This window comes from Nycticebus coucang, chromosome 14 (genome assembly GCF_027406575.1).
Source record: "Nycticebus coucang isolate mNycCou1 chromosome 14, mNycCou1.pri, whole genome shotgun sequence".
Taxonomy (NCBI): Eukaryota; Metazoa; Chordata; class Mammalia; order Primates; family Lorisidae; genus Nycticebus; species Nycticebus coucang.
This window is the reverse complement of record NC_069793.1, coordinates 51,014,336-51,037,474: the sequence shown is the minus strand read 5'-3', so window position 1 is coordinate 51,037,474 and position 23,139 is coordinate 51,014,336. Positions and strand designations below refer to the sequence as shown.

The 23,139-nt window shown below is 35.0% G+C and overlaps 1 protein-coding gene, 1 non-coding gene and 1 pseudogene across 5 annotated transcripts in view; 1 reads left to right on the top strand and 2 right to left on the bottom strand.

Moving 5' to 3' along the window:
* The window catches only part of BTBD10 (BTB domain containing 10), a 96,062-nt gene that overhangs the window by 19,948 nt on the left and 52,975 nt on the right, over positions 1-23,139 (bottom strand). For all 4 annotated transcript variants that reach the window (XM_053560722.1, XM_053560724.1, XM_053560726.1 and 1 more), the window contains 3 exons: positions 8,470-8,666; positions 5,981-6,266; positions 3,354-3,456 (listed from right to left, as the gene is read on the bottom strand). In XM_053560722.1, the coding sequence (XP_053416697.1) occupies positions 3,354-3,456; positions 5,981-6,266; positions 8,470-8,666 (586 nt within the window). The remainder of the gene's footprint in view (positions 1-3,353; positions 3,457-5,980; positions 6,267-8,469; positions 8,667-23,139) is intronic.
* LOC128564844 (40S ribosomal protein S3a-like) lies at positions 79-834 on the top strand (annotated as a pseudogene).
* LOC128566132 (U6 spliceosomal RNA) lies at positions 15,829-15,934 on the bottom strand. Its single transcript, XR_008374428.1, has one exon. It is a non-coding gene; the product is annotated as a U6 spliceosomal RNA (small nuclear RNA).

Sequence of the window (23,139 nt, the reverse complement as noted above, 5' to 3'; positions counted from 1 at the left end):
GCCCTAGAATTATAGTTAAGTTACTCCATAGCCAAATTATAAAAATTCTTCTAGCCTTTTGGCTCACTGAGTACCACCATGGCGGTCAGCAAGAACAAGAACCTTACAAAAGGCGGCAAAAAGGGAGCCAAGAAGAGGGTGGCTGATCCATTTTCTAAGAAAGATTGGTATGATATGAAGGCACCTGCTATGTTCAATTAAGAAATATTGGAAAAACACTAGTCACCAGCACTCAAGGAACCAGAATCGCATCTGATGGTCTCAAAGGTTTGAAGAGAGTTTTGCCGATCTGCACAATGATTAAGTTGCATTTAGAAAATTCGAGCTGATTATTGAAGATGTTCAGGGCAAAAACTGCCTAACTTTCATGGCATGGATCTTACCCATGACAAAATATGTTCTATGGCTAGAAAAATGGCACACTATGATTGAAGCTCATGTGGATGTTAGAACTACCAATGTTTTTACTAAAAAATGCAACAATCAGAAATAGAAGACCTCTTATGCCCAGCACCAAAGGTTCACCAAATCCAGAAGAAAATGATGGCAATCATGACCAGAGAGGTGCAGACAAAGGACTTGAAAGAAGTTGTCAATAAACTGATTCCAGACAGCATTGGAAAAGACACAGAAAAGGCAGGCCAATCTGTTTATCCTCTCCAGGATGTCTTTGTTAGAAAAGTAAAAATGCTGAAGAAAGCCAAGTTTGAATCAGGAAAACTCATGCAGCTAAATGGTGAAGGCATTAGTTCTGAAAAAGCTACTGGGGATGAGACAGGTGCTAAAGTTGAACAAGCTGATGGATATGAATCACCAGTCCAAGAATCTATCTAAAATTTAGGCTTTTAAGAATGACAAATACAGAATGCTATTTGTGATTTAACAAAAAAAAAAAAAAATTCTTCTTGTCCACTTGATAGGGGGTTAGATACAAGTATGGACAGCTGAAAAAGCACCCCCTCATACCCAAATTAACACCCATTTCAAACTTCTTGACATTCAGAACCACAGTAATAATATAATTTCTAACGTTATTGCATCAGTGGAAATATTAAAGCCTGATAAAGATCAACTATTTTCCCTGTCTTCCATCTCAGGATATTCCCTCCCCTCAAAGCTATTTAAGAAAACTATATTTCAGCTCTTTGGGAGACTAAGGCAAGAGGATCACTTGAATCCAAGAATTTGAGGTTGCTGTGAGGTATTATGCCATGGCACTATACCCAGGAGAACAAAATGAGACTCTGTCTCAAAAACAAAGACAAAAAACAACTATATTTTCTGACTGTGGCATAAACTGTCACACACGATAAATCAAATCAAATCTTTATCTCTGGCTTGAAATTACAAATAAGGACTCTGTAATATAAATTCAAATAGTCCTCAAAACAAAAGGTTAAAACCTCTAAAAGAAAAAAAAAAAGGTTTAAAACAAAGATGCTATGCTGGGTGCAGTAGCTCATGCCTACAATTCTAACAGGAGGAACAATTGAGGTCAAGAATTCAAGACCAGGCCAGATATGGTGGCTCATGTGGTGGCACCCTAGCACTCTGGGAGGCCAAGGCAGGTAGATTGCCTAAGCTTAGGAGCGCGAGACAAGTCTGAGCAAGAGCGAGACTCCATCTCTAAAAATAGCTGGGCGTTGTGTGGGGTACCTGTAAGTCTCAGCTACTTAGGAGACTAAGGCAAAAGGATTGCTTAAGCCAGTGGTTCTCAACCTTCCTAATGCTGCGACCCTTTAATACAGTTCCTCATGTCGTGGTGACCTCTAACCATAAAATTATTTTCATTGCTACTTCATAGCTGTAATTTTGCTACTGTTATGAATCATAATGTAAATATCTGATATGCAGGGGGTCGTGACCACAGGTTGACAACCGCTGGCTTAAGCCCAAGGATTTGAGGATGCCATGGCACTCCACCAAGGGCAACAAAGTGAGACTCTGTCTCAAAAAAAAAAAGGAATTCAAGACCAGCTTGAGCAACATAGCAAGACCCTATATTTACAAAAAGAAAAATAGAAAAACTAGCCAGGTGGGGTGGTACATGCCTGCAGTCTCAGCTACTTGGGAGGCTGAGGCAGGAAGATGACTTGGGCCTAGGAGTCTGAAGTTGCAATGAGCTATTATGATGCCCCTGTACTCTAGCCCAGATGACAGAGCAAGACCTTATCTCAAAAAACAATCAAAAAACAAAGATGCCCTTGAGTTGTTTCCACATCTTTGCAATTGTGAATTGAGCTGCTATAAACATACAAGTGCAAATGTCCTTATGGTAAAATGATTTTTTTTCTTCTGGTTAGATAACTAGTAATGGGATGGCAGGATCAAATGGAAGGTCTATTTTTAGCTCTTTGAGGATTCTCCACACTTTGCAAAGAGAGTGTATTAGTTTGCAATCTGACCAACATTGTATAAGTGTTCCCTTCTCTCTGCACCCATGCCAGCATCTGCAGCTTTGGAACTTTGTGATGTGGGCTATTCTCATTGGGGTTAGATGATATCTCAAGGTGGTTTTGATTTACAATTCTCTGATGATTAGGGACAAGAGTATTTTTCCATGTGTTTGCTGGTAAACCAACAATGGATAAACTTTGGTATATATATGCCATGGAATACTAAGCCATAAAGAAAGACGAAGAATTTATATTTATATATACCTGGGAGGATTTAGAGAACACTCTCTTAAGTATCACAAGAATGGAAAGGCAAGCATCCAGTCTACTCAATATTAACATGAATCTAGTAAATGATGCCCACATGAGAGAAAAACACATGTAAATTCAAAAATGGGAGCGGATATTATAAGCTCTCACCTAGCAGGTACAATATAAGTCATCTGCAACTTCGATTTTACCTAACAAATTCAAACAATGTAACCTAATCGTATATACTCTTATATTAACCTGAAATTAAAAAAAAAAAAACAGATGCTAACAAATATATTGGAGATGATACTTAAATGTTCGTAAGTTCTACACTGTTCTATATTGCTGGTTATATGACTAAAACATTAGCAAAAATAATCAATTTATTTGATTTATTTAAGAGAACGAAGGAGGACAAAATAATACTCTAGAAATGTTACTAATATATATTTGAAAGAACTGCCTATGCAGAACTGAGAGATAAATTATTCCCTACTCTATCTTCCCAAAAGTCATAAAATTCATTTGTTTATATCATATTATCTTTATGTACTGAAACAAAGCTAAATTAAGTGGTATTAAAAGAAAAACAGTATCATTCACACTTTCAAAGAAATATCCAAATAGAACCCTGCTCCCAATCCAAGTAACTACCAAGATGGGGTTGTATGATTAAGTTAATACACATAAGAAAGAAACATTTACCAGAATAGCTCGAAACACAGTGGAACCAATTCCCTCTGCCACTTCATACTCTCCCTTCTCATTGGGACGTGTAAAGTTATGTTCTCGGCCAGATCCAAACATCCTATCAGCAAATAATTGAGACATATATCAATATGATATTTCCTTCGAAAGAGAAAATTGATTCCATGTGTAAAAGGAAAAAGGGATTCTAATTTAAGCATTAAATGATATCATTAAAGTAATTTAAATTATCATGAGAAATTTATTGTGGCAAACATTGTAAATAAGAGAGTATTAAAAATATTTTCATTTTGATGGGAGAGAAGAGTAATATAGATTCCCTGTAAGAATAATAAAATTAAATGACAAAGTTCAGAAGGTGAAGAAATTTCCAACCCCTCCTTCTTAGAAACAAAAAAGTAACAATCAATCAATCTAGGAGCAAAGGTGATTTTTTTATACTAATCTTACCAGAAAGAAAAAGGGAAATCACGTTGTCCATACCTTTTTCTTAAAACTACTCTTTTCATTACAAAGTTAATGCTATAATGCAGCACATTCAGCAAGATTAACCAGGAAAATGTATGATGATACAGGCAAGTCAGGTTATTTTATATTTTACAATCTTAACTATATATATAAGAAATCTTGCTTGAAACCCTTAGAATTGCATCCTAGAACTTTAAGAAGCAATCATATGCTATGATAGACAGGAATAAAGAAAAGGAGAATGAAAAGTTTAAGAATATGGATAAAAAGCTTTTACAACTAATTTTTATATAAAAAAAATGGATTTATGTTCTTTTTCAAGTCGGATTGAGCCCTTTAACAGTAACTATTTAGAAGAGAGGCACTTCACAAAATATGTCTTTTGCAATGAAAAATTTACTGTAGTACTTTTGAGGAAATTTAAAAATCATGATTAAGGAGAGTTAAACCTTTGAATTCAATGGTATCACTATTTCCAAAGTAAATACAGTTGAGCTAAATATGCTACTCAACAGTCTCCTAATTCAAATAGTTTGTTGAAACACAGAAACTTAACAAAGCTTTTTAATTTCAAAGGTTCAAAAAGAATGCAACCTCTTTTTACAGTTCCCATGAATATTAATTTTCATCTGTGAAGATATGCTTTAATCAAATGACATGCAAATAAGTTTTCATTGATTGGAAACAAAAAAGACAAGTCTTTTAGGAATCAAATGTCATGCAATTTTCTCAAATATTTAAATTTTTTACAAGGGGGAAAGCTTTTCTTTGCAGATCACCATGGACACTTAAAAAATCATTTTAAAAGAAAATATAGTCTAACAGGTAAAGCAAAATTTCAAATACCTACTTTTTTTTGCTGTATGCTTCTATAAATATTATGTAAAAATATAAAGCATTATTAACAGTGTCAAGTCACCCTCCTAATAACTGCCATAACAATCTTCCCCATAATACTAAAACTACAAAAAAGCCTATAGTATTTTTTTTCTTGTAGATATAAAGTCTAGTATCAGTGTTAAAGGAAAATATTTGTAAGAACTTATTCTGGGCAGGCACGGTGGCTCACGCTTGTAATCCTAGCACTCTGGGAGAAGGTGGGTGGACTGCTTGAGTGCAGGAGTTTGAGACTAGCCTGAGTAAGAGTGAGACTCGTTTCTACTAAAAATAAAAAAAAAAACTAGCTGGGCATTGTGGTGGATGCCTGTAGTTCCAGCTCCCTGGAGGCTGAGACAAGAGGGTCGTTCAAGCCCAAGAGTTTGAAGCTGTCTTGAGCAACTTAAAAAAAAAAAAGTAGTCTGTATTAAGAGACAATGACAAATCACACAAGCACAACAGACATCCCATGAACAATCTAGAAAAACACCACATGTTTTTATCTCGTGTAAACTTCTATTTCATTTATATGTCTTCTCATTTTATATTAGCATGACCAAACATACTGATTTTATAACTCATCCTAGTTTTGGACAATTTGAAAAATCAAGACCACATTATCTATAGCTTACTTAAATTTTGGTTCCCATAACCACAAACTTTAAATTGAGCTATTACTTTGAACCAACACAAATCAGAAAATGACTATAGTCTCCTTCATTCTACTAAATACTTTTAATGACATTCCTTTCTTTTCCTTTTAAGTATCTACATCAAACTAACCACTCATGCTAACTTTACAGCTAACGGAATTTCTGAGTTGTTGTTTTTTTTAACCATTAAACAATGTTGGCACCTTCTATATTTGGTGGTTGAATTTGGGAACCCAAGTGCAAGAAACATATTATCACAGCCAAATTCATCTGGTTAGATTCAATCTATTGTCTCACTATGCAGAGATCTTAACTTCAATAACTAATACATTTGCCACTCCTCCTGATTACTGCAAAGAATGTTAGAAATAAAACCAAGTTCAAGCTTTCTCTCTACCACTTTTTAGCTACATTATCTTAGACAAGTAATTCAACTTCCAAAGCTCAGTTCTTTCATCTGTAAAATAGGAGTGCTACATTCTAACAGAGAACTACTGTTGGAATTAGTAGCTAAATGGAATTGTTAATTAATTAGCAATTAAATTAAACTTAATTTTAAAAAATAAATAATGGCTATGAAAGTGCCTTATAATTAGTAGTACAAAAAATTGTAATAATAATACAAACCTGCCCAACATTGTATTTGGCTGTGCAGTAAAAATAGATGGGTCTACAACAAATCTAGTGTTATCCACTATTAGTGTCACTCGTTCTGAGGTTCTGACATTCCGAGCTCCTTCTTTTGCATTTTCGTATACAAACACCATTTCCCCAGATGTCTTACAGCTACCATCTGAACTTGACTGACTACTGTTTCTGCTGCTGTTCCCAGCGCTGCTAATGGAACCATTTGGGGATGCTTTTTGAGGACGAGGACTACTTGGACGAGAGGAACTGTGATCTTTTTCTCGTTCTGAAATAAAGACATTAAACAAAGTTATGCAAATTTTCTTTTAAAAATTTAAGATTTGTACATATCTTTTAAAATGCTTGACTTAAAAAAATAAAATGCTTGACTTAAAAAAAGTTTTAAATCACAGCATTTCTTCATTTGATCTCAAATAACACTTTTTTCCATAGAATATCATAAAAATTAATTCAATTCCCAGGAATAAAACGCAAAACATCAAATGCTTTCTAAAATGTTTATTTGTAGACTTTTCAAAAGATATATAGGCGAGTAATACTGACCCAAACTAAGATCAAAATTAAGTAAAATTTTGTTATTGCTTCACTTAAAAATATATAGAAACTCAAAGAAACAAATATTCTCACAAGTCAAATAAATAAGCTTCTGACAATTAGGAAAAGAATAATACGATTAAAAAAAAGAATACCAATTTAAACTGTCCTAATTACTAAAAGGGATGACACTATTCTGAGAACACAAAGTACAAACTCTGGAATCTCACTATGTTAATAAGGGCATTCTAAAACTAGCAATTTGTCTTACAAAAAGAAGGTCCAAAGGAAGAAAAAAAATCACTAATCACCACAAGAAATACTTTTTACTTAAGAATATTTATGTCTACCAAGTAAAGTGGCTTTCGTGACTGACGATATACTGCTCCTTCTCATTCTCATGCTTGTTGAGAATGAGAATTATAGGTTTATGAAGCCTATAAACTTCATAGGCTTCATAAACCTATAATTTTTATAGGTAGAAAATTTGTTAAAATTTTCTTTAGATGTTCCAATATTCTATAAAATATATATATAAAAACTAAGATTTTGTGACGTTTCATTTAAAGGCTAGTTAGATAACTAAACTTTAAAGGTGACTTAAAAATGTACCTCCTCGGGCAGCGCCTGTGGCTCAGTGAGTAGGGCGCCGGCCCCATATGCTGAGGGTGGCGGGTTCAAACCCAGCCCCGGCCAAACTGCAACCAAAAAATAGCCAGGCGTTGTGGCGGGCGCCTGTAGTCCCAGCTACTCCGGAGGCTGAGGCAAGAGAATCGCTTCAGCCCCGGAGTTGGAGGTTGCTGTGAGCCGTGTGACGCCACGGCACTCTACCCAAGGGCGAGGGCGGTACAGTGAGACTCTGTCTCTACAAAAAAAAAAAAAAAAAAAATGTACCTCCTCATCAGTTTCATCAGCTTTTGCCAAATTCTTCCATGACTCAGGCTACTGAGAACACTCCATACAACATTACTGATTATATAATTAGGTTTGCGTATCTCCAGAGATATTCTGACACCTCCCTTCTATTGTCTGTCACAGTGTTGGTTGCATCCCAAAGGCAAAACTTGCTAAAATAATAATTTATTATATCCTGCTACTCTACTCCCCAACACTGAGCTTTTGCATCTAACAATCTGTCAACTCTTATTTATCACTTTGTTTATTTCTGGCTTAAAAATACTAGTTTGACATCAAGGACTGACTTAATACATGAATAACTTCTTTGCATATTAGACCCTAATATAAATGATTCTTATTTACAACAGACTATTAGAAATCACCTCATACAGTAAGTCACTATCTTTATGTGTCAGTTCTCCAGAGAAAAATGAAACTCAGCAAGTTCACATGCTCAGGCATTTCTGCTATAGACTAGTGTGTTAAAGTCATACAAGATTTTCATCTGGGTTAATAATGCTCATATATAGTAATGAGTAGTTAGGAGGGATAGACATGAGCTAGACATGAGCTAGGAAAGTAAAAGACTCCACATTTTCATCTATTTTTATTATTAAATTTGAAGTATCAAAAATCAGAATAAATAACTGCAAGATGGTCATTCTAGTTTTTACTTTATTTGCCTGATAAATGAGATTCCTATCAATAATTTACTACGAAATATTTTAAAATAGACCACTACTACATTATCTCATAAGATAAAATGAACTTGAAAAACTATTATCTTAGTTTCAAAAGCTTTTCAAGTTACTTCTTTTTTAAGACTGTCCTAGACTAAAAAAAGTTCACCTTTAAGTTGCATTTACTAAGGTGTTTTTTCACAGCAAGAACCAAGCTCAGCTAAAATAAAAACAACTGAATATAAATATAAAGCTAATTTTATTCTGCAGTATTAGGCATAATTCAATGTCATTAATATTTAAAAATGTAAAGACACACTTTTAAGAACTTTTGGGAAGGTTAGTTTATTTACATACCAACATGATGCTGTCGTGTTGGAGAAGTAACATTTCTGATACAAGGAGTGAGCTGAGATTCTGTTCTTTCATGAGATGAATCTCGCGATCTATCACTTGACCTTCGTCTATCTCTTGATCTCTCATGCCCCCCACTAGCACCATGTAGACTCATTTTGGCGTGGTCGACGACTCCTTTAGCAACACGTGAGGGAGTACTGTAAATTAGAAAAGAAAATTAACCATAAAAGCAGATCATAAGATCACAAAACATTTTTAAAGAAGAACCTAATTAACATAACACTAACACCTTAAAGTGCAAAAATCAAATGCTGCTTTTCAATTCTGAATGTGCAGGTTGTGTAAATTCTAGAATAATGTGTCTCTGAAGATTACATCATTGCACTCAGTTTTTTTATGGATAGCTTTTGAGTTAGTAGTAGAAGCAGTAGTAATAGTAATAGTATCTACTACTATCCCCTAGATAGCCTAAACATTACTCAAATGTTCTTTTGATTTCTTTCACTGTTAGGGAAAAGATAGAGCTGCTGAAACTCTTAGAAAACTAAGGTATGAGGCAAAGTAACTGGTCTCTCTGCCAAATAAAATAAGTCTATTTGCTAATTTCAATTAACTCACTTCGAGAATTTTCAAAATATTATAAAAAAATATTTTTGAAAGCACTTCTCTGAAAAAGTACTAAAAACCTAACTACACTATACAGATAGTGTTAAAGACTTTTAAAACTTGAAACCTCTTGTATTGAGTGAATTTTTACATGACAAGTGAATAACTCAGAATGTTGATTAGGTAAAATAGTCTAACAATTCATTCACACACAATTGTTTATTAAGTTACATGTACTATGTGCACAATGCTGTGGTAAATGCCAATTAAGGGCTTTCTTAGAACTTATGATCTAAATGAAGCAGTAATACATGAACATACAGAATTTTTTTTTTTTTATTGAGAGTCTCACTTTGGCACCCTCAGTGGAGTACAGTGGGATCAGAGCTCACAGCAACCTCAAACTCTTGGGCTCAAGCAATTCTCTTGCCTCAGCCTCCCCAGTAGCTGGGACTACAGGTGTCCACCACAATGCCAGGCTATTTTTTTTTTTTTAAGTAGGAAACCACCCGCCCCAGAGCATGTGTCTGGCGCCCTAACCACTGAGCTACAGGTGCCCTGCCTGAACATATAGAATTTTAAACAATGCAAGATTTATCCTAACTTCCAAATATAAAACTACTAAAGATATCCCAAGTATGTAACTACTAAATGAGTGACAGATAATAAATGCTTTAGGGTCTTAAAAGATGACACTAGTATAAATTATAGTTGCTAGTGCATCAGCCCTGACAGATAGGATTTTAATAATCAGAATACACAGTAGGTAGGAAAATTGATGGTAATAAAAATGAGAGTCAAGGCTTGGTGTCCATAGCACAGTGGTTACGGCACCAGACACATACACCGAGGTTGGTGGGTTCAATCCCTGCCTGGGCCAGCTAAACAACAATAACAACTGTAACAAAAAATAGCTGGGCATTGTGGCGGGTACCTGTAGTCCCAGCTACTTGGGACGCTGAGGCAAGAGAATCGCTGGAGCCCAAAAGTTTGAGGTAGCTGTGACACTACAGCACTATACCGAGGGCAACTTAGTGAGACTCTGTCTCAAAAAAATAATAATAAAATAAAATAAAAATAAAGAAAGTCAAGCCTAAGGCAATTTGGTAATTCACTATAATGGCATGTTTGATATTTTGAACTATTATACTGAATATTGTAGAAACATGGGTTCCAATATACCTCGCACAATACAATTTACCCATTAAAGGTTAGTTTATTTAGTCATGGCACATGAGGATATTAAAGCTCAAAACTTTAAGATTTGCTCAGCCACCTGGTATTTTAGTGCACAAGCTAACAACAATATAACCTAAGCCTCTGATTCATCCCAGTGCCCCCATCATAATATTATACTGCTTTCCTTTAGCAAAACCACACCAGTTAAAATTTAATCTTCTCAGTGATTCAGAAAGTAATTTTAAACCTTTCAGTGTCTCAGGTTATCATCTTTGTTAGTTTCTTAGCTATAATACTTTTTGTTATTTTAGTAGTTTCTTTCATTACAAAAATCAGTCATCACCTTGCAATAACATACACTATAAAGACAGAAAACAGGACTGACTTTGTATTTGTCCTCAAAGTTATTTTTAGGAAAATAAAGGCACCCTATCAGCCTTGTCTCTCATAAACTACAGAGAAAAAGAATTTTACTCCCACCTTTGTTCTAGTGAAAAAAAAAAAAATCAAAGGACAACTGCATCCTTGGAACATAATCTTTTTCTTCAAATAGAACAAATCAAAAGATCCTACTGCATTTATGTTAAAGGAAAAAACTCAGAGTAGGAATACTAGAATTTCTGGTTAATTTTCTAAAGCAGAAAAAAAAAATAAATCCATACTAAATAGAACAAAGTTCAGATACATTTAAACAGAAAACTCTTCAAATTGAATGCTATAAAGTTGTAAATCATTTTCTACTATATGAAAGCACATTTCCCAATGTTAAACTGATAATTTAATGGACAAGATAAGCATAACTACTCCTAAGGCAAATGCAGGCTAAATGTTTAATTTGAGTAAGGGCCAGGCAGACTAATTAATTGAAAGAGCATTTAATAGGCATCTCTAGCTGCAATACTGGCTTTATTTCTAAACTGCTAGAGTTTAAATGAATACAAAAGGTGTCATAATTCACTTCAATCTTTTCTTTTCATTTCTAGGTAGAATGTACCCTGAATCAGACCTTCAAAATCAGGTATCATGGTAGATTAATTATATCATACTCTATTTCATTGAATAATTTTGGATCAGGAAAGCACTCTAAAGGCAAAAACTATATGTGCAAAAGAAAATGAGGACAAGAAAGTTCAGGGGGGATAGCTGTGCTTTAGGCTGCATTTAAAAGAGTTTGAGATAGATACATGAATTGAGGAAAGGTAAGAACATGAAGAGTAGATTAGCCTCAACGTCTGCTTCCAGCCAAGACAGAAAAACAAGGACTGAGTATACATTTCTATCTGAAATCCAAAAAAACAGAGTACATGAAACAATCGTCTGAAAGACACAGTACATCAGGCAATGAGGGAGAATAATCCCTGAAAGCCGGAAAGCTAATGATATAAACCCAACAACTGTCCCAAATTACTGTCTTCACAGGTTTATAAAATATATGTAAGACAGAACAGCATAAAGTCTGTGAGGAACAAATGGAAGTATGCTTTTGTAAGGTTTTAACCTACACAAGAAATGGCATAGTGTCACTTGAAGGTAGGATGTGATAAATTAAAGATGTGTACTATGAATACTAAAGCAACCACCAATATAAGAAAATAAAACCTTATAGTTAATGTGCCAACAAAAGAAATAAAATGAAAAAAAAAAAGGAGATAAAATGAAATAATAAAAAATTATTTTTTATATTAATCCAAGGGGCAAAGAATTAAGGGGGGATGAAGGAAAAGAGACAAAGAGCAAACCAGACAAACAGAAAATAAATAGCAAGTTTACAGACTTAATTTTAACCACGTCAGTAATCACATTAAATACATATGATCTAAGCCATTTAAATGTAAATGATCAAAGCTATAAAAGGTAATATAAAAGCCAGACCCAATTATATGCTATCGTTAAGAAATATGTTCTAAAATAAAGATACAAAGAGGTTCTGTATAAAAGCATAAGGAAAATACACTAGTCTAGCACTAGTTCAAATAAAGAGTGGCTATATTAATATCAGACAAAGCAGAGTTCAGAGCAAAGATTATTGATGTATTTCATAAGAAAAAAAGGGGGAAAAAAAAAGAAAAAAAAGGGAGTTATTAATTCATTAAAAGTACACAACAACCCAAACGTTTTCTGCCTCATAACGAAGCTTCAAAATACATGAAACTAAAAAAATTACGAGATCTAGGCAACTCTACAATTACAGTCAGAGATTTCAACATCTCCCCTCATAATATATAATAGAAAAAGTAAACATAAAATCAGCAGGAATTAGTAAGATTTGAATAATATTATCAACTGAATTGGATCTCACTGACATTTGTAGAACACTCAACCAGAACAGAAAACTCATTCATTTTTCACGTGCACACAGAACATATACCAAGGCAGACAACATTCTGGGCGATAAAGCGAGTCTCAATAAATTTAAAAGGATTTAATCATATAAAGTACATTCTCTGATTACAACAGAATTACATTAAAATTCAACAACAGAAAGTTAACTGGAAAATTCTCAAATATTTAGAAATTAAATAACACTTTTATCTAAATAATTTATAAGGTAAAGAAGAAATCAAATGGGAAATTAGAAAACTGTTAACTTAAAGGAGGAAAAGCCAAATATACAAAAATTTGAGGTGTGGCAAGACATTATAGCAACACTTAGGGGTCAAATTATAACATTAAATTCCTATAGTAGAAGAGGGGAGGTGGGGTGGCTCATGGCTGTAATCATAGCCCTCTGGAAGGCTGAGGCAGGAAGATTCCTTGAGCTCAGGAGTTTAAGACCAGCCTGAGCAAGAGTTAAGACCTTGTCTCTACTAAAAATAGAAGAAAAATTAGCTGGGAATTGTCATGGGCACTTGTAGTCCCAGGTACTTGAGAGGCTGACCCAGAAGGATTGCTTGAACTCAGGAGTTTAAGGTTGCTGTAAGCTAGACTGACACCATGGCACTCTAGCCTGGGCAAGAAACTGAGACTCTGTCTCAAAAAATAATGATGATTAAAAATACACTTTGATCTTAGCCAAAAGGCCGAGAAGCGATGATTAAAAATAAATTTAAATTAAAAAAAAAAAAGGAAAAATTAAAGGTCTAAGAAAAATGACCTCAGTTTCCTTAGGAAAGTAAACAAAGAACAAATTAAACCCAAAGAAAGTAGAAGAAAATAAAGATCAGAATAGAAATCAAAATAATAGAAAACAAAAACAACAGAGATGGCAGCACCCGTAGCTCAGTGGTTAGGGCGCCAGCCACATACACCAAGGCTGCCAGCTTCGACTCCAGCCTAAGCCTACCTAACAACAACAACAACAAAAATAGCTGAGCATTGTAGAAGCCTGTAGTCCCAGCTACTTGGGAGGCTGAGGCAAGAGAATCGCTTAAGCTTAATTGCTTAAGCAAGAGAATCGTTTAAGTTTGAGGTTGCTGTAAGCTGTGATGCCACAGTACTCTACTCTACCCAGCACGACAGCTTGAGACTCTTTCTCAAAAAAAAAAAAAAAGAGAGAAAAATCAATGAAAACAAAAGCCAGCTTTTTAGAAAATCAATGAAACTAATAAACCTCTAGCCAGACTGCCTGGGGAAAAACAAGATCAAGAAGAAACAAATTACCAATATCAGAAATAATAGTTCACTTTACTACAAGAGGCTATAAATAATAAGAATAATAAAAGAAGATCATGAACAACTTTATGCCAATAAATTCAACAACTCAGAAGACCTTGATAAATTCAAACCTACGAAAGCTCAATCAAGAAGGAAGAGGTAAGCTGAATAGGTATTCAGTAGTTAAAAACATTTAACTATAAAAACATGTTTTTATAGTTAAAAACCTTCCCTCCAAGAAAACCCCAGGTTTCACTGATGAATTCTACCAAGAATTTAAGATTGAAAAAATTTCAACATATCCAACTCTTCCAGAAAACTTAAGAGAAGATAGTATTTGCTAATTTTAAGAGGCCAACGTTACCAAAACACCAACATCAGACAAAAATATTACTAGAAAAGGAAAACCACAAACCTTATAACACAGATATAAATATTCTGAACAAAATTTTAATAAATAAAATCCACCAATATATAAGAAAGATAACATCATAATCTATTGAAGTTTATCCTAAAAATGCAAGATTGGTTGAATATTCCAAAACCAATCAATTGAACTCATTAACTATTTAGCAACAAAGAAAAACATGTTTTTCAATAGGCACAGGAAATGCATTTGACAAAATCTAAAACTCATTCTTTATTTAAAAAACAGAAACAAAAATTTCCAGTACATAAGAACAGAATAGAACTTCATCAGCCAGAGAAAGAATATCTATAGAAAACCTACAGCCAACAATAAACCTACTGATCAAAGACTAAATCCTCTCCACATGAGATCAGAAATAAGCATCTGAAATAAGACAAGGATTTTCACTTACACCACTTCTCTTCAATAATGTTCTGAAGATTTGAGCCAGTGCAGTATGACAAGAAAAGATATTCAGATTGTTATAGAACTAAAACTGTGCTTATCTGCAGACATGATCATCTCTTGTTGAGTCTAGTTTAAAAAGGTACTAAAACTAGTGAGTTTAATAAGGTTGCAGAATACAAGATCAATATTTTAAAATCGATTGTATTTCTATATACTAAAAATGAGAAATCTGAAATTGAAACTTCAAAGACAACATTTACAATAAAATAAAAAAAAATAGGGATAAATCTGACAAAAGCTTGCACACTGAAAACTAGGTAACATTACTAAAAGAAATTAAAGATCAGGCACGGTGACTCATGCCTGTACTCCTAGGACTTGAGAGGCCAAGGTGGGTGGATTGCCTGAGATCATACGTTGGAGACCAGCCTGAGCGAGACCGCGTCTCTAAAAAAAATAGCTGGGTGTTGTGGCAGGTGCCTGTAGTCCCAGCTACTTGGGAGCCCGAGGCAAGAGAATCACTTAAGCCCAAGAGTTTGAGGTTGCTGTGAGCTATGACACTACGGCACTCTACCAAGGGGGTCAAAGTGAGACTCTGTCTCACAAAAAAAAAGGAAAGAAAAAAAATTAAGGAAGACCAAAATAAGTAGAGAACTTACCATCTTCATGAGTCAGAAGACTCAATTCTAGTAAGATCTTAATTTTCCTTCAAGTTCATTGATAGATACAACATAATTCCAAACAATACCAAGCAGGCTTGCTTGTTAAAAGTGACAAACTGATTTCAAAATTCGTATGGATATTCAAAGGAATAGCCTAAATGACTAATAAAAAATAACAGATTTGGAAGACTAACACAACCTGATTTCAAGACTTAACTAAAAAGTTGTAGTAATGAACACAGAGTGGTATTGGTGTAATGACTGAGAAGTAGATTAATGGAATAGAACAGAGACTCAGAAAAGGACCCATACTCATAAATATGAACAACTCATCTTTGGGGGGGGGCATATGATAATTTATTATTGTGTTTTCATCAAAATGTATGATCTTGGCCATTCCTTCTTACCTTTGTAAAGGGCCAAAAGAGAGACATTGGCTACTTTGACTACCTTAGGAATGTCACCAACAGTATGACCTTTCGATCAAATCCAGCAACCAGAAAAAATATGGATTGCTTCACAATTTGGGGGTCATGCTTGTGCAGGGGCCATACTAATCTTCTCTGTATCATTCCAATTAGAGCATATGTGCTGCTGAAGGGAGCACAACTCATTTTCAACAAGGGCTCAAATGCAATTTAGCAAAGAAAGAGTTTTTATCCAATTGTGCTAGAATAAATAGATATACAACAGGTACAATATTCAGCACCTCTAGGAAAAAAAAAAACAATTCTGATCAACAGCTCACATCATGTACAAAAGTTAACTCAAAATGGATCACAGACCTAAATCTAAAACTTAAAACTGGCAAGGCATACAGCACACATCTGTCATCTTAGCACTTTGGGAAGCTGAGGAGGGAGGATCACTTGAGGCAAGAGTTCGACACCAGCCTGGGCAACATAGCAAGATGCCTGTTTCCACAAAAAAATTTTAAAAATTAGCCAGTCATGGTGGCACACACCTGTAGTACTAGCTACTTAGGAGTCTGAGGCAGTAAGATAGCCTGAACCCACAAGTTTAAGCTTACAGGGAGCCATGATCATGATATTGTACTCTAGCCTGGGCAACAGAGTAAGACCCTGTCTGTAAAAAAAATTAAACTATTAACTTTCTAAAACTAAAAAGCACAATTCAAAAAAATAAACTGATAATGAACTTCAGTAAAATTAAAAATGTTTGCTCTTCAGAACACAATGTTAAAACACTGAAAAATCAAGCCACAAACTGCCAGAAAATACTTGCAAGTCATATGTCTGATATATCTGATATAGGACTTGAATGTAGGCTATATAAGGATCTCTCAAAATAATCAATAAAAAATTAAGACATTGAGACAGATGGAAAAAATAAGCTCATGAAATAATGTTGAATGTCATTAGTCATTAAGGAAATACAAATTAAAACCATAATGTTATGTCATTATGCATCTATTAGAATGGCTAAATTAAAGATTAATGACATCAAGTATTGCTGAGTATGTATATGACATGGAACACTCATACACTTGTGGTAGGAATCAAAAACAGCACAATTACTTTGGAAATTGTTCTAGAAAACAATTTGTTTCTTTTCTTTTTTTTTTTTTGAGACAGAGGCAACTTTGTTGCCCTTGGTAGAGTGCTATGGCATCACACTCACAGCAACCTCAAACTCTTAGGCTCAAGCGATTCTATTGCCTCAGCCTCCCAAGTAGCTGGGACTATAGGAGCCCACCACAAAGCCCAGCTATTTTTAGAGACAAGGTCTTTCTCTGGCTCAGGCTGGTCTCGAACTCGTGAGCTCAGGCAATCCACCCATCTCAGCATCCCAGAGTGCTAGGATTATAGGCATGAGTTACCACGCCAGGCCTAACAATTTGTTTCTTAAAAAATTAAACATACACTAGGTATATGATTCAGCCATTCCATCCTGTATTTATCCAAAAGAAATGAAAACATATGTCCATAAAAAAGACTTGTACACAAACATTCTTAGTAGCTTTATTTATAACAGCTCAAAACCAAAACAACATAAATGTCTATGAACAAGCAGTGCATAAACAATTTGTGATATATTCATAAAATGGAATACTATTCAACAATAAAAAGGAATGAATTACTGACACAAATTACAATATGATTCCATCTCAAAATAATTATGCCAAATGAAAAACACCAGACATCCTCCTCCCCAAATACACTGTATAAAATTTTAGGGAATACAGACTAAGGTATGGTGTCAGAAAACAGATTGGTGGCTTCATGAATAAGAGGTACAGAGGGTTAAAAGGGAAAGGTTATAAAGGGCCCCAAGGGAACTTTTTGGATATGATATATATGCTCATAATCCTCATTGTGGTAAGGTTTTATGAGTACATATATATGTTAAAACTTATCAAACTGTACACCAGAACTGGCCTTTTGGCCAAAACACAGCCTGATTGAGGCTACCCTACCAGGAAGCTGCTACTTAGCCATTTAAATTACCTGTACATAATACACATGTAAAAGGCATTCCTTTCTTCTCTTACTAGTTTTTTTCTTCTCATGCTTTTATCAATCAGATTTCACTAAATTCTCTCTCACCAACCTACACAGAGCCTTACATCCCCTTGTTATTACAAGGTTCAGGGTCTCAAGAAACCAAATCATTTCTACAATCAGATTAAAAGTAGCTACCATCACCACCTGATCATCACTCAGAAACCTCACAGACCACCATATATTACCTGATACAGTTTATAACAAAAACTCAAATGAGAACCCTTAACAATGAATCCTTTGAGATCGCAATTTTCATCAATTAATATCCATCACTTCCAATACCTCCAGTTTTATAAATAAGCCCACCTTAAACACAAACCCAATTGCTGAAAGAAAATATTTCCATTTTTAAATTTTGTAACTTTATGAATAAATAATGCTTATGATTTCTTTATCTAATATCGACTTTACACTTCGAAAGGCAATAAAGTTTTTAAAAATATTTAAATCTTATTAAAATGGTCACTCTCAGAAGCAAATATCTGTTTACATCAAACTTCAGAAAAATAATCTTATGTGAACTTCTTCATATGACTTTGTTATCTAACTTGCTGAAAATCTGTTACTAGTGCAACAGTTTCCCAAGGCAGGCAGGTTCCTAAAGCTTAAAGAACTTAAAGGCCTTTTTGTTCAGTGAAATTACAGGCTCGCAGAAGGGTAAAAACTTTGTAATACTAAAGTAATAAGTATAGAGCTGTTAAAATCTAATAGTACTGCCAAGTTTGTAACAAAAACAATGCCACTCTGAGTGAATAACCTCTACTACACCCATACTATGGAATACTGTTTAGCAATTTAAAAGGAACAAACCAGGCTGGGCATGGTGACTCACTCCTGTAATCCTAGCACTCTGGGAGGCCAATGTGGGTGGATTGCTTGAGCTCAGAAGTTCAAGACCAGACTGAGCAAGAATGAAACCCCATCTCTACTAAAAATAGAAAGAAAAAAAAAACAAAAAAATAACTAGCTGGGCATTGTGGAGGACACCAGCTTCTAGGGAGGCACTTGAGCCTAAGAGTTTGAGGTTGCTATGAGTTATAATGCCATGGCACTCTAACCAGGGCACAGAATGAGACTCTGTCTCAAAAAAATAATAATAATAAAATTAAATTAAAAAACCGTACAACTGGTATGTATAATAATTTTTTTTTTTTTTTGTGGTTTTTGGCCGGGGCTGGGTTTGAACCCGCCACCTCTGGCATATGGGACTGGCACCCTACTCACACCCTAGCCACAGGCGCCGCCCTGTATAATAATGTTAATGGGTCTGAAAGGCATTATGCTGAATGGAAAATCCTGAACAACCTCACTCTTCAGTGATCCAGCTGCAAATAGTCCAAAAACCACACTTTGAGAAACTATTTCCTAGACCCTACGAGAAGTGCTATAAATACAACAATGAAAGTACATTGTATACTCAGCACCTACATGAACAATGAGTTTCTTGCACACACACACGGTAGATATGCAATAAAAATCAGTTAATGAACGGATGAACAAACCAGCTCATAATCAAGCTCATAATGAAACCAGACAAGTAATCATGAAAATACAGTACGGTGTGATCAATACTGTTTTAGAGATATTTGTGGAGGAAGAGGAGAACGGTCTAACATTTATTAGAGATCTATCTGTGACAGGCACCGTGTGTACTTTGTACACAGGCACCAGGTATACTGCATCACACAGGAGAAGCAGCAGTTAACTCAGCCTGGGAACAAAAGAAAAGGCTTCGGGAAGAGAGGCTGGATGCACTGATTCTCAAAGGACAAGGAAAATATGTGTGTGTACTGGAGGGAAGGAGGATGTAGGAGTTTAGTGAATGAACTAGGCAGAGGAATACATGCACAGAAAGCTGAAAAACAAAACAAAAAAGGAATAAAACCCCCAAACTCATAAATTTACATACTGTATGATTCTATTTATACCTTGTATAATGTTCTCAAAATGACAAAATTATAGTGATGGAGAAAGAAATCTGAGTAGTTGCCAGAGGTTAGAGCTAGAGAGGGTGTGATAATAAGGAGCAGAACAAGAGAATTTCTCTGTGGTGATAAAACAGTCATATATTTTAACAGTGATTTAGGTAACATCAGTCTATACATGTGATGAAATATCACAAAACTATGTACCAGAAAAAAGAGAGTGCATGTAAAAACTGATGAAATGCAAAAAAAGATCTAGATGTATAGTTTAGTTAATAAATTGTCACAATGTCAATTTCCTGGTTTTGATAAACATCTACACCTAGGTAAGATATTATCAATGGCGGAAGTAGGGTAGAGTACCTGAAACTTGCTATATAATTATTTTTGTGACTTCTTGTAAATCTAACAGTATTTCACAATGAAAAATTTTAATATACATAACTTAAAAGGGAAAAATGTAGAAATGGGGAAAAAAGTAAAACTATAATCGATAAATTCAGTGATATAAAAAGACATTGTATCTATAAAATAGAAACAGGAATGCCATTTTAAAAAATTAAGAGATAAGAGGTCTTAGAAATTCAAAATACAATAACAAATTTTTAAAAGGTTACTAGAAGGGCTGAAAGAAAATATTGCAAATATCCTCAAAAGAACAAAAAGACTAAGAAATGAAAAATAAGAGAGAAAGGATAAAAAAATAGAATTAATGAAGATCAACATTCAACTAATATATGTTCCAGAGAAAATAGAGGGGAACAAATTGCAAAAAAAATAGTATAAGAAAAATTTCTAGGGCGGCGCCTGTGGCTCAACGGGTAGGGCACCGGCCCCATATGCCGAGGGTGGCGGGTTCAAACCCAGCCCCGGCCAAACTGCAACAAAAAAATAGCTGGGCGTTATGGCGGGCGCCTGTAGTCCCAGCTACTTGGGAGGCTGAGTCAAGAGAATCGCCTAAGCCCAAGGAGTTGGAGGTTGCTGTGAGCTGTGTGATGCCATGGCACTCTACCGAGGGCAATAAGGTGAGACTCTGTCTCTACAAAAAAAAAAAAAAAAAAATTTTCTAAAAGTAGTTGATACACAGTAAGCATCAGTCATATAAGAAAACTATTGACAAATACACAAAACCATTAATACCTACAATATGAATGGTATTCACTTACATATGGCACCCTTGTACAGTACACACCCGGCACAACCACACATGATAGTATGAACTCTTGGCTTGAGAAATTATTTTACTTATTTTTAAACAATTCCAGTTAGTAACACTATAACCTGGTACAACTTATTAATGTTTGTTGAATTTAGCTGAAGTTTCAAGGTATACTTATAAGCATTTCCCTTTTCAATTGTTTATTTTTTGCCGAACATATGTATGTGTGTATGTACAGAGATACACATATGAAGCTTTCCAGTTTATGGGGTTTTTTAAACATTTAATCAAACTTGAAAAAAATTTTTTTCTTTAATATGAGATATGCATCCCTGTAAATTCCTGATTAGATGTTCATGATATTATAACATATCCCAGTTCCTGGCCCTTATTATAGTGTTGGAACACTTTAGGCCTCAAAAAACAGAATCTTTCTCTGACCTTCTCCTGCCTTTCCTTTAACCTCCTCATTTTTCTCCCCAAGGCAGGCCTTAGAAATATTTATATACATCTAATCATATTCTGTCTTTCAGCCTTGAATCTGGCCATAAAGAAATTCTCTGACCTACCTTGTCTAATTGTAGGCCACAAGAACCTCATTTCAGAAGGGGCCCTGCCCTATACCCTGGAGGAAGGAATGCTGCACAGAGAGACCAGGAAGAATCTGGACAGGCCTTGCTGGATTTCCCCCACTCAGCCTATAACTAATATTAGATCCTACCCTACGCTTTTTGTCCAATCACATTTCTACAGTCATCAATCATGCCTATCCAATGAAGTCTCCATAAAAGGATTAAGAGGACAGGGTTTGGGGTGTTTCCAGATAGCTGGAGGTTCCTGGAGGGTGGTGTGTCCAGAGAGAGCATAGATTCTTTGCACACCTTCCCCTAATATATTGCCCTATGTATTCTTTGTAAGATTCTTTTCAATAAACCAGTACATGTATTGCCCTGAATTCCATGAACCAGTCTAATAAATAATGGAACCTATGGAGGGGGATGTGATATCCCCAATTTACAGATGGTTGGTCAGAAGGTCATGTAAAACAACCTGGGGCTTGCAACAGGCATCACAAGGTGGGGTGGGGGGTAGTCTTGTGGGACTAAGCCTTCATTCAGCCTGTAGGTAGGATCAGAACTGCATCGGAGGACACCTAGCTGGTGTCTGCTACAGAACTGATTGCATACTTGGTGTGCATGGAAAAAGCTTTGGTCACAGAAGTGTTCTGTGTTGATAGCTGTCGAGTGAGAGAACAGAAAAAACACTGAGTTTGAGTGTGTTTTTGCACTGACGATATCCCTAACCATCTGAATTAATATGGCCTCAATAAAGATGCAATATTTTTCATTCAATTTTATTTTGGGAGAAAAATAAGCTATTCTTTATTAATGTAACAAACATCATAACCTATGTTCTAGTTTTTAAACTAAAGCTTTCAAATGATTTTATATTAAATATATTTTCGGAGCCAAGTGATTTGCATATCCTTTTTGTTTTTTTATTTTGGGGGGCTTTTTGTAAGATATAGAATCTGACTTTGTACTGCAGGTTGGAGTATACTGACACAATCACAGCTCACAGCAGCCCTGAACTCCTGGGCTCATGGGATCCTCCTGCCTCCTGACTAGCTAAAATCACAGTGCGTGCCCACACTTGGATAATTTTTTATCTTTTATGGAGAGAGGATCTTGCTATGTTGCCTAAGTTGGTCTCAAACTCCTGACCTCAAGTCATGCCTTCTATAAGCATCTTTAATGTGTTAAGTCAGAAGTTGGTAAACTATGGTTCATAGGCCAAATTCTACTCATTGTCTGATTTTGTAAATAAAGTTTTACCGGAACACAGCAATGTTTATTCATTATTATTATTCATGTCTACTTTCATACTACAATAGCAACATTGAGTGGTTAAGACAGAGACTATAGCCTATATAGCCAAAGATACCTACTATCCAGATCTTTACAGAAAGTTTGCTGACCCTCCCTTGTAGTAAGTGCCAATAACTGAGAGCATAAAAAAAAAGCTATCAAACTTGTAACTATTTTTCAAGAGATTTAATGACAATAATGACCATTTCTCTTTCATCATTTCTTTTTTTTTTTTTTTAGTCAATTAAATCTTCTATAAACTTTCTGCTCTTCTGTGTAATACATGGTTAGTTTCCCAAGGAATAAAGGCTAATTAAAGAAAAGGGAAGTTCTCA